Below are 12,451 nucleotides of genomic sequence, written 5' to 3' on the forward strand. Positions count from 1 at the left end.
ATAAAATGTATCTTCATAAAGTCAAATAGACAGTTTTTAGTTTTGGAATCTAACCCGACAGCATAGATTTACTCAAGTGGGCTACTGCTCTTATAAATTAGAATGTTCTTTTTACTTTTACTCAAGTACAATATCTGTTTATTTCTTCCAGCAATTCCTCGTCTGAAGTTATGAAAAATCACTTTTTGAAATGTTAATTCAGTGAAAGGACCAACGGTGGCTCCTACCTTGTATATACCTTTAAGAGTTCGGGCGGCAGGATATTTGACCTAATAACCGTTTGGTAATCAGGTCACGTTAATGCACTGGTTGCTGGCGCTCCCTTGTGGATGGCCCACGAACTAGTTTTATAGCTTTGTGTAATATAACGATATATTGGTTTCAATTATATATCGTTGTTTAGGAAACAAAATGCCTTACATAATATTTAAACCTCAACATATTGCTGTATTTATTAAATTCAAGCATAAAGTTTATCAAGCAACTGTATCTTTAAAACCGCCAAGAAGGGGTCCTTATTTGGCAGGAAGTTAGCAAGCGGCTAACAGGAAGCTGAATAATGAGGGCACGTTGAGGCGCAGGAATTGGCAAAGTGTATCGAGTCCAAACATTGCTCTTTACAATCGTTACTACTGCTCCTAATACAGGTAAATCAAACAAAAGTAGTACTTAAGCGTGTGTGTATGTCTTCATTTGGCAGTTCTGTTGTGTGTCGCTTGTGTCGGGGGTTTGGAATATTTCCTTCGTGCTTTTTTTGGCTCTTTGTACCGGATCAAACATGGCTCAGTGTGCATTCATTACTTCGCCGCAGATTTAAATAAAATCTATTTAAACAACTGTTGTTGGGGTACGGTAGGGTGTGACGTCACGGCCTGTTGTGCACCGCGTTTGCTCGCTGTGACTCAGGTAATCCTGTCTGCTGCAGCTCTAATACGCTTACTGAAGCTTTGGAAATAAAGAATATATTCGTTATAGATCCCGTGTTACATACACGCACACCTGGCTAGAACCTCACCTGTGATTAGCTGTAACCTCGAGTAGTCCTGTCCCAAAGGGAAAAGGGGTCACCCCAGGGACCCTTAACAAGAGCTGAGAGGGACCGCCATTTATTGCCTTGATTATTAATTATTCCGTGCCGTACCACAATTTCTGTTCAGCAATTGAAATGTAAACCGTTTTCATTTGACAGACTGCAACAACATAAAGAAGTGCTATGATCAGTGCTATCTTGAGTCAAGGGACAAATGAGAGACAAAACAACTATAGTAAACGTAAAAAGTATCCACAGCTAACCACACAGGTTCTAAATGAGAAACACTGATAAATACAGTAGAGTTTGGCCCTAGAATGAAAATTGATATTGCACACTTGACATGTGCATGACATGAATCATATTATTGGACTTCAGTAGATTTGACTTGAGAAAACATTCATTATACATGAGTAGCCATTCAATGCTCGTTACAGAGCCTTTGAGAAAGTCAAAACTATTACAAATGCAACCAACAGATATTTGCTATTCTTTTGGTTAAATAGAACTAGTTTCACCTCCATACATGTTTTTAAAACATAAATATATATGAAAATCTCAGACACAAAATACTAAAATGCAATCTTGCTAATGATAAGTAATTGGGATAAAGTAACAATATAAATGAAACTACTCAAACATATAGTGACACATAATACAGGGTTTACACGCAACATTCTTGTTTTATCTTAACAGTCAATATATTCTTCCTCCCATTAAAAAATCCACAAAATCACAAACATTATTTCCAAACTACTTGAAAGAACTGGAGGCTTCAGGTTTTTGCATTATACACGATCGACTTTTCATCTGTTTGTAAGGTCACGAGTCAGATACCTGAACTTCAGATTTAAGATAAACTTTGATGAACGTTCCTTCTTCTGCAGAATGTGAAAAGTCTTCTGGAGTCAAATGACATTTTTTTGCATTTAAAAGCAGCTGCATTAAAAATCATTCTGCAGCAGCATCATCATCATATTCATGTTCTTCTCCACAGGAGAAACCAGCAGTCAGCTGCCTACGTGTGACGACCGAGACAGCTATGGTGAGTGAGGGGTAGAACCGAGGGGGGCTCTGGTGATGTTGGGTTCATACTGGCGGGAAAATACCAAAGTTACAACGCAGCTGTATTCGCATAATGTGTATTAAATAATAATATGGAAGGGCAGACTGGCCTCCCTCTCATTTCATTGCTCTCCTATACTTCGTCATCTGTGTGACAGTCTTCAGTGGTGGATCTCAAGACCAAAGAGGAGAAGGACGCAGAGTTGGACCGAAGAATCGAAGCTCTGCGGAAGAAGAATGAAGCTCTGGTCAAGAGGTACCAGGTATGGAGTTCTTTTAAACTACATTTTCATCATCCCACAAGAGTAACTGATACTACTAGACAATGTTGAAAGAAAACCAGTTTGTATTATCACTAACTATAATGCGCCCTGAAGAACTTGATGGATGTCTGATTAAATGGTGACGCCAGCGCGATCTTCATAAAAATAAAGAAAATGTTTCATGCTTATCGCAAAGCTTTTGTAAAGAAGAGTACTAAAGATTTAATTTTTAGCAACGCAAGTCCACTCTTGTAAAATAAAAAGTGTTGTGTATTATCACGCAACGTAGTTTCAAACTACAAATCACCTTGAGTGTGAGTGAGAGAGACTGCAAAGGGAGGATCGAGAAGGGAGCAGAGGCCTCTTCAAATGAAACCTCACCACTAGATGCTGCTCAACTTTACACATGCCTCCTTTTAATACAGGTTACATACCAGTGTAATATATATATATATATATATACTGTATATATATAATTTAGACGCCTCTCTGCCATCTTTCAGTATTGCTGGGTTAATATCAGAGTAAACTGTTGTATCATTAAGATAACATTTTGCAACCTTGGTAATACTCTTTTTATTACTTGACCATTTATTCTACCAAAGATATCAAGTTTCTGGTTTTGAAGCGGCAGAGTCGTACTGCCAACTTTTCAGTTATATTTATAGATTTGTGATCTGACTAGTTTCAGATTACTCATTTTGTCACTGTATCTTAACAGGAAATAGAGGAAGACAAGAAGAAGGCAGAGCAGGAGGGCATCGCCGTGACGACACCCCGGAAGCCCCGCCCCCATGAGCCGGAGATGGACAAAAGGAAGACTGAGAAAGAGAACTTCACTGTCACAGTTGACCTTTCTAAGCAGACGGGGGTAAGGCGTGATGTCGGCTCTTTGTTTGCTAGTTTTTGTTTCAAATCATGGCACTTTTTTTAATGTAGTTTTCAATCATAATCACACAGAGGCAAACAATCATCCACTAAAACTGTGACATAACAGATCAGTTTGTTTTTTGGCTGTAGAAACTAAACTCTTTATGTGGCTTATGATGATCTTGTAGACAGAAGAAGATTATAAACCGACAGATTCTCATTACTGTGTTTATCAATTTACCAGCCCAGTCTAGCCATTAGATGAATCCGCAATATCCATAACTTACTCGACCTAAAATGGGATTTTCAACTATGTTAACTATAAACAATATAATAACATAATTAGAAATGTAATGCTTACATATCTTTTTTGTATAGTGGTTTTTTCTTATACATGTTTGATGCAGGTAAGATAAATTGCTTCCATAGCAGAGGGACAAAGGAAAATAGTCAATGAAGTCTGTCTGACAGACAGAATCTTTTTGAAGGAAATAATAGGAAGGAAAAGTGGATCATTTTTCTTGGTAACACCGACAGGCTGTTTAGGTTATATTCCAGTTATCATGACAAAGATGTCTAAAGTCATTCTAATCTGCCTGAAAGTCAGTGAACCTTAAAGACTTAGTTCTAATGCAGATTTTAACCGTCATTGTGTATCAGGTGGAAATGTGCTGTTCAATCACAGGACACGTAGATATTGATCAGATTGTAGTTCTGAATACTGATCTTGATTTTTAAATGCACATCACGGAAAGTCCTCAGTGATTTGTCACATTGCACGAAATGTCCAGCAATATGATTAGCATAACATCAAATTTCATGCCGTATTTGGAAAAATATACAGTCTGGAAACATGGCGTTAGGGATGTTGAAACTAAAATAAAACCTAAAACGACCGAAAATAATACAAGTCAGCATAAGAGAGTTGATGAGGATTGTTTTCATCTTGTTCTGTGTGTTTGCAAATCTGGTTAGCCAATTAAGGATGATTGCACCTGTTAGAGCAACATTATGCTGTAACAGGAGATTGTCACTTCAATCAGTTTATCCAACGCTTCCTGTTCAGTTTGTAATTCAGTTCTTTACATCTGGTATCATGCACTGCAAAGTATCTAAACGCATCACAGGGATCCAGTATGAACTCAAACGGATCACTTTGTGAGCTCCGTTCTAGCCTTTTCCCTAAAAAAAAATTTTTTTAATGGGCTGGGTGTTGCATAATCCATAGCCCTACTTAGTCTTTTGTATTAATAATATGGCACCAAATCTTCAGATTGAGAAGCTGTGTTTAAATTAGCTACAGGCATTAATTTAAGATGGCCGATACATTTTTCCACCCCGTCGGGCAACTTGACGACTATTTACCAGCCACCACCATTTCTAGAATAGAGAGCAATGGAAGTTGTGTGAAACGTTGATTTTCAATCTGTCATGGCAAGTCTTTTTTCTTTTCTTTTTTTTCTTCTTCAACCATGAAGTTCCTGACTGCCATGTTGCGACCCCCTAACCCCCCCACATTCTGAGTGAAATAAAATAAATGCTGTAAGTATTTGTGTTATCCTGCAGGACAAAAGAGTTGTCAACGACTGGAAACCTGCAACGCCCCGTGGTCGGAAGACCTCAGAGGAGAGTGACGGCCACCGCGGCGTGGCCAATGACAGCGTGGCCAGCGATGGCGGACACCGCGGCGGACCGATAGATAGTAGCAGGTGGTCGAACGACAGTGGCCACCGAGGAGGACCAAGTGACAGCCACAGCCCCCAGAGGAGGGCGGGGTCGGGCCGAATGGGTCGGGGAGGTCAGAGAGGAGGAGGTCGCCAGGAACGAAGAGAATGGGAACCTCGGGCACCTAAAGACGGAGAACCTGGGGAGTCAGGCGGACCAGGGCGCAGAGGAGGGAGGAGAGGAAGAGTCAGAGGAGGAGGAGGCGGTGGCGGCGGAGGCGGCGGCGGCGGTGGTGGAGAAGCGGCGGCGGCAGCAGCACAAGAAGGAGAAGGAGGAGTGGGGACTCCAGGTGGTACACCAGGTGGGGCTGACCGGAAATCCAAGGCAAGTAGCAATAAAGTACTCTTCAAGCTTCTAAACGTGACTAGAACAATAATTTCCATGTATGTTTTACAATACACCCGATGGTATATCTTTATTTTGGAATCCTGTTTCATCAGTTTCCCAGAAAGTGGTTCATTATTTTCCGAAACTTTATTATAAAAACTGTCCAAATGGGCATATTTGATGTGATGTCACCCATTATCATTATAGTGACCTTATTGACCCTAACTGAAATAGAAGTATACGACTTTGGCAGTGACCTGTCAATCACTGTAGTCGCCCCCCCCCCCTTCTACCAACAATACAAGTTTATGTCTCACGTTTACTTTTCAGAACCACCGGGTCATCCTGCAAAAGGTGTATTGAAAAGATAAATCATTTTTGAAAATGTTGACTTTCCCCAGTGGTTGAATCCATTCGGTTTTCTGTCTGATTGGAAACATTAACGTCTTGTATTTGTAAATATGTGAATCGTGATCTGTCTCTAATTATGCATCCCTGTGTTGTTGTTTTTTTTTTAAAGCAGGAATGGGAGGAGAAGAGGCGACAGAACATTGAGAAGATGAATGAGGAGATGGAGCAAATAGCCGAGTATGAGAGAGGACAGCGGGTATGAGAGGAACTATATAGATTGTTTTATAATGTTGAGCTCATCAGATGGTATTGATTGGTTGCACTTAGTTTTTTTTTTTTGTTGAACAAAACCATCCACGATTCTTGGCTCCATCTCTTTGCAGACTCTCAGATTTCAGTTTTATTGATCAACTTAAAACACTTATTACACTTACAATTTTTTTTTAAAATCACCTCCCTGCTCACATTTACAGGGACTCCTAGTAGCTGACATAAACATTGAAATCCTTTATTAAATAATGCATGAATTGTATTTTCCTTGCAGTGTTCCCAGATGTTTTATATGCTGACCTCTTATAGGCTTTATTTTTATTTGCTTTGCTTAAACATTGAGGACATGTCATGTGTTAGAGCTTTACATTAATGAATCTTCTCCTTAGCCGGATGGAGACAAGCCGCTCCGTAACTTCCTGGATGACCCGAGACGTTCAGGCCCGGCACCTGACATAGACCGTAAAGAGGGAAGCAGGAGACATGTACGGAACTGGGGAGGCCTGGACTTTGACAACGTGAAGACGAGAGCTGAACTGGAGAAGGAATGGACTGTGAGTTATGTTTTTCTTTGGAAAGGTCCCATGGCATTGTTGATTTTCCTCACTTTGTAACACATGCTGTGTTTTGTAGAGTCGAAGGCCTGGACCAAAAGGCTCCACGGACATGACAATGTCCATGACCGGCAGGGAGAGAGCCGAATATCTGCGCTGGAAGAAGGAGCGCGAGCAGATTGATGAGGACAGACTAGCACGCCATCGTAACGCCACAGGCCAGTGGAGACGGGAGTGGGACGCACAGAAGACTGAGAACATGTGAGGACCTTGATATTGAACCGTATTCTAAACAATGCACAAGACAGAACGGATTCCACTTCTTTTCATTGTCTTCTCGTTTGACTAATTCCTTGTTTTTTATTAAAACATATTGCTTTCAAGATGAAAGTTGTCGATTAATCACCACTTTGATCGTTTAGAAATGAAAGTCATGAATCTCAGGAGCATCAAGCCGACAAACCAGAATGCAGTCAAACTCACAGTAGCAAATAGATTTTTTTCTACTTAACATTAAACAACACTGAGCAGCAGCTATTTATTAATTCATCGAACCTGGAGGAACACATTTAACTATTTGTTCAACACCATGGCCATATATAATAGATTAAAATTGACTTTTTTTAAATGGTTTAATTACATTGATGTGATAATACTTTCATACTTTTGCTGAAGTTCCCTTTTTTAATGGAGGAGTTTTAACTTCCGTGTAAGTAAAGGATTGGAATGCTTCCGCCATCTGTGGACAATATATAATGTTTGGATTCATCGTTTATTCCAGCTGCCAAGAGGGTGGGTTTGTGTGTTTCTAACCCTAGAGCCTTTTTCACAGGTTTAAGGAGGACCAATATGTTGCCCTAGACGGCGCCACACCCGAGCAACCCAGCAGGAGAGGCAAGTCTACATGCACACACACACACACACACACACACACACACACTTATGGAATCAAAAACACGGCAGGGGGCCATCATCTCTGGTGGCACCAGTGTGGTGATGCTTTGGTTACACAACAGCTGGCAGGACGATGGCACCACTTCATCGCATGTATCCGCCCCCCAAAACGTCATCTCATACACGTGCCGGGGGCACGACCCCCCTCCTCGAGCTAATTAAGGCCGTGGTTGATTAGAGAGAGATTAAAGATCTTTTATTGTTCAAATAAAACCAGTTACAGATTTACGGCCAATGAAAAGCTACAACAAGCCTAAATCATGTAATGAAAACAGGAGTCACAGGTGGAGAACCAGAGCGTTCTCCTTGACCGAACACAGGAGGTCTTTCAAACCCCAAATGCTAACAAAGAATTTGGTGTTGTTGGTCAGTTTGTAGTAGCCACACTCCACCCTGAGCCGAGGGGCCAGCAGCCCAGTGTGAGAGGGACTGAGTGTGAGAGGGACTGAGTGTGACTGAGCGAGAGCGACAGCGAGACTGAGTGAGACTAAGTGTGAGACTGAGTTGCTCAGTCTGTCTCTCACACTCTTGGTCTCACACTAATAGTTTGGGTTTTGCAGCAAATGGAATAATGTTTACGTTATAATGTCTTTGACCTAGCCTGTGTACAAGGAGTGGGTTTATGGAATTGCTGGACGTACTGTAATTTGTCTTCTCTCTGCAGTCTGGGGGCATAACCTTCGTACAGATCCTCGGGGCAGGGCCTCAGGTTAGATCGCAGCATGGGATTGAGATTTTGTTTTCTTCTGTGTGTCTGTCCGAAGCACAACAGCTGTTAAAAAAAAATTAATCAACATAGTTTAGTGAGTCACCTTCAAAGTCTATCCTTATTTTGGGGTCGTGGGGGGGTTTAAAGATGATTTTTATTATAGTTAGCACTTGTGTCCCACAATGTGAGTATTAGAAACCTACAACCTGAAAAGTTTTTAAATGTATAGAAACAACATGGTTGTTTGAATGTGCTCCAAGTATATATAACGTGTTATATAACAAATGCACAGTAAATCCTGTGTGAAAATGTGTAGGTGGGGAAAATTGAATGACACCGGACACAACACTATATTCAGGGATTGCAAACGGCACACTTTTTGCCACCTCTCGCTTTTTAATTAATAATCATGAAATAATTTCATGGACAGCTGACCAACAATAATGGAAATTGCAAGGTTTCATTTGCCATATGCCTGTCGCAATATACGATAATTTGATTTATCGCGCACTCTGAAATTGCGTGCAATAATTTTTGGTGCTTGTATCCATTTTACATATAAATGAACGTCAACATTTAGGTTGATCTTGCTGCCTGTGTCTTTTTTTCGTTGTGGAAAGCGGAGGCAGCGCACAGAGATACGGAGCAGTGAACCCACCATGTTATAAAATGTTCTTTTTCGTAACATCTACAGCCGAACATTGATAGACCATTGGTACAGTGTTCGGCTTCAGTTTGGGAACATTTTGGTTTTAAGCCGAATGAGAGAGGAGAGCTAATCAATGTCAACGAGCCGGTGCGTCGACTTTGTTTAAAAACAGTGGCACCGAAAACAGGCAGCACAAACTTAGTCTCACCTAAAACAACTATTCGCCCTGTCTTTCAACCTGAACCAGAGATGGGGACTCGAGTTTGAGACTCGGACTCGAGTGCGACTTGAGTCGCACACACAGTGACTTCAGACATCGTGAAATAAATAAATGAGGCAATATATACATAAATATTAAATACATTTAATCATTTCATGGTACTTTTATTTCCTAATTACACATTTTTTTATTTCATAATGGCACTTTTATTTCATAATGGCACTGTATTTCATAACTATGGTGATGCGTGCGTTACACCGGCGGGCCAGCTCTAATAGTAAATAGATTTGATCATGCGGGCCAAAGATTCATTCACGAATTATGAGTTTCACACATGGGATCTACCGTTAGCTTGCTTCTTGCTTTAGCTACGACCCAAAGTTACGGGAACAAATTTTTACGCTCTGCAAGTGAAAAACAAATATTCCTCGACATCTGCAGGTTTAATGAGTTCAACAAAGCAAAGAAAGGGGCCCGTGCAGAGGGACAGAGCAGCATTGATTCATTCTTAAGCCAGACAAGAGGTGTACAGCTATACAGCCAGGGGCATCCCAGACAGAAGGCCATTACTGAATCCATAATACAGGACCTCATCATTTCATGCAACCTACCTCTGTCTGTGTACCTTGATTGACAAGCCTAGCTTCAGGAATTTTATGTCAGTGGTAGAAGAGAGATACTGCCCTGATACTGTGTGCTAATACTATTAGCATACAGTATTATTATGACTGCTTTATCTATTAGCCTAATGGATAAAGCAGTCATAATAACATATTACATGCTTTGAATTCCTTGTATATAGCTATGCAGTGTTCTAAGCAGCCTGGATGGGTCGCTGTACGTGTGGCCCGGGAGGAACGCAGGGCCACGTCCCGGACCGCCCTCCTTCGTTCTTCCCGGGCCGGCCGATTGTTAGCGGGACCGAGCCGCCGCGTCTCTCTGCGTCTCTTAGCTCTGAAATCAAAACTTATAAAAGATAACAGAATGCATAGTAACGTCATTAGCCTCGTAGCACCCCCATGAACACTCAACATATCTGAACATCTGAAAACATTAGACCAATTTAGCATCCAAAAATACATTTGAATGTAATGCATCTGATACATTTTAAAAGTTTTGTACAGAGCTGGCATTCAGAATTTATTTACTTATAGAAAAACATCTACCGCTCCACAGGACAGTCCACGGGACTGGGCTCCGTCTGCCAATAACCGCATAGACTGAACCGAGCAGACTCTGAAATAGAACGGTCTGGCCTATGGGGGAGAACTTCCTGCTTGCGTCATCAGCTTTACCGCTGCTGCTCCCGTTGCCTAGCAACCTGCTATGCTAGGCCTTAAATAGATAGAAAGGTAATCTTATTTCATTAATTTAGGAACATATGCTTCACCACCAGATCGTGATGTATTTCAGGCTGAGAAAAGACATTTTTCAACAACGCAACATTTCAGCTTAAAGTAATATTGCAATATTAAGGCAGAGACTTTTTAACATAGATTCAGGTTACAGTTATAGCTTATATCCTAACTAGTCTAGACTTCTTCTATAACTTCTCAGGGTCTCTGGATTTGAGCGATCATCTGTCAATATCTGCTCATCTAAAGCTCTTTGAAAGCTTCAGACTGAACACACACCGCCCTGAAATGTGTAAAAAAAGTTATTTCCTTAGTGCATGTGTTGGATACTCGGGCCAGAAGGCTCAAAGACAGCTGTTCAGTTTCTTTGTGTCTGACTGGAGAGTACGTTACAGATCATCACATTACACCAGACTCACATAAAAGAGAGAGTGTGTGTGTGTGTGTGTGTGTGTGCGCATGCTGCTTTTTCTCAATTTCTTGGAATGACCTGAGTGTCCTCATCTCATCCCAAGGGTGCTGTGTTCAAACTCATGAATCCTAGATTATTTTTTCTCCTCACTAATCCCTTCATTTCTTTTGCACTATTTTTATCACATTCTCCCCTTTTGAGCTGACCCCCTCCCGTCTCCTTTTTGACTTTCTCTCTCTCTCTCAAATCTTCCCCCATCCTCTCACATTTATTTGGTCTATGTTTCCCTTACTTGAACGCAGCAAACTCTTTTGCTCTGTTTCCGTATTTCTATAACCACAATTTTGTCCTTTTAAAAAAGGACACACAGCAGCCAGTCTTTGGCTCTCCCATTTCCTCTTAAATCTGTGAGATCACTGCACCGCCCTTCATCCGCTAGCTAAGGAGCTAATGTTTGACCTCCTCCAGAGGTCAGATGGGCTCCGGGGCATTTAACGGTTTATTTGATTAATTTGTCTATTGATGTCTGTAGATACCTCTTAAATTCCCCAGAAGGTGGCATTCAATAATGAGTCATTTGCTAATTTAAATCTAAAATAGCTTGATGCTGTTTGTTTTAGCTACAGTTCTATTGACTCACCACATGCCTTGTCTGGATCATGAATCATGGTCCTTGACTTTTCAATAAATTACTTTAAAGTATTTTGCCTCCACTCTGTTCAGGTGTGTCCACTATTTTTTTTCTCACCTTTCAGATAGCCATGAACATGTATACTTTTTTTCTAGATGACAGCAAGCGGCCTCCCAAAACTCCAACATTTGGTGACTTCCTGTCCCAAGGCAGGAGCCCCGGCCAGCGAGGCGACCAGGGAGGAGTGAGGGGCCGAGGACAGAGGTCAAGCTACAGGTGAGTTCATACGGACGCCATCAGGCTGCCTTCTACCAGAGAATGTCCGATCAAGGCTACCGTAGGACAGAAGGTGTTTCTTTATCTCTCTAACATGCAAGTATCATAAACAAAGTTGGTTTGATAGTTTCCCTTTTTTTAGCCTGTTAATATGAATCTGGCAGTTATATCAAATTTAACAAGTGCTGTACTTTTCATTTTATGATACTTCTATCCTATTGTACTCATTCCTACTTTTTAACCACAGCACATATCTGAAAAAAAAGATTTTTTTTCACTATATAGTTTTTTTTTTTATTTACTATATAGTGCCAGATCACAACAGAAGGTTACCGTTCCTATAAAACAGGTCTGACTTATTTGCTTATTAAACAAATTAAATATCTTGGGTTATTCATCTCATTTACAGCACGGCATGTCATTTTTGCGTGTTTACAATTCTCTGCTCTCAGTATCTCTCTCACACTGGTGAGCATACTCCCACCAGTCGACAGACGGTGAGAAAATGTGTGTTGTGAGTTTGCTGCTTCTAACGTTGATGTGCATGCTTTTCAACAGCATGCATGACAACCGCTGGGAAGGAGACAAGGAGGAGGAAGAGGGGAAGGAGCAGAAAAAGGACGACGATGATAGAGGGAAGAGAGAGAAGACTAAAAAGACGAAAAAGGAAGAAAAAGCCAAACCTTCAACCGTACAGAAGGTAGAGGGCCTCCATCTGTATTAATATTGCAGTCCCACATGCAGGGAGGGATTGATTGATATTTGTTTCCTTAAGAACACCGTAGAAATC

The 12,451-nt window shown here is 41.0% G+C and overlaps 1 protein-coding gene across 1 annotated transcript; it reads left to right on the top strand.

Moving 5' to 3' along the window:
* The first annotated feature begins 528 nt into the window (after positions 1–528).
* ccdc9 (coiled-coil domain containing 9) lies at positions 529–12,451 on the top strand. Its single transcript, XM_062561275.1, has 11 exons — positions 529–647; positions 2,028–2,075; positions 2,254–2,358; positions 3,080–3,229; positions 4,795–5,277; positions 5,804–5,887; positions 6,291–6,455; positions 6,535–6,716; positions 7,288–7,349; positions 11,541–11,661; positions 12,220–12,451. Exons 2-11 carry the CDS (start codon positions 2,073–2,075, stop codon positions 12,383–12,385), a joined length of 1,521 nt encoding a protein of 506 aa, XP_062417259.1. The 5' UTR covers positions 529–647; positions 2,028–2,072; the 3' UTR covers positions 12,386–12,451.

The sequence above is a fragment of the Pungitius pungitius genome, chromosome 3 (assembly GCF_949316345.1).
Source record: "Pungitius pungitius chromosome 3, fPunPun2.1, whole genome shotgun sequence".
In the NCBI taxonomy this organism is placed as follows: Eukaryota; Metazoa; Chordata; class Actinopteri; order Perciformes; family Gasterosteidae; genus Pungitius; species Pungitius pungitius.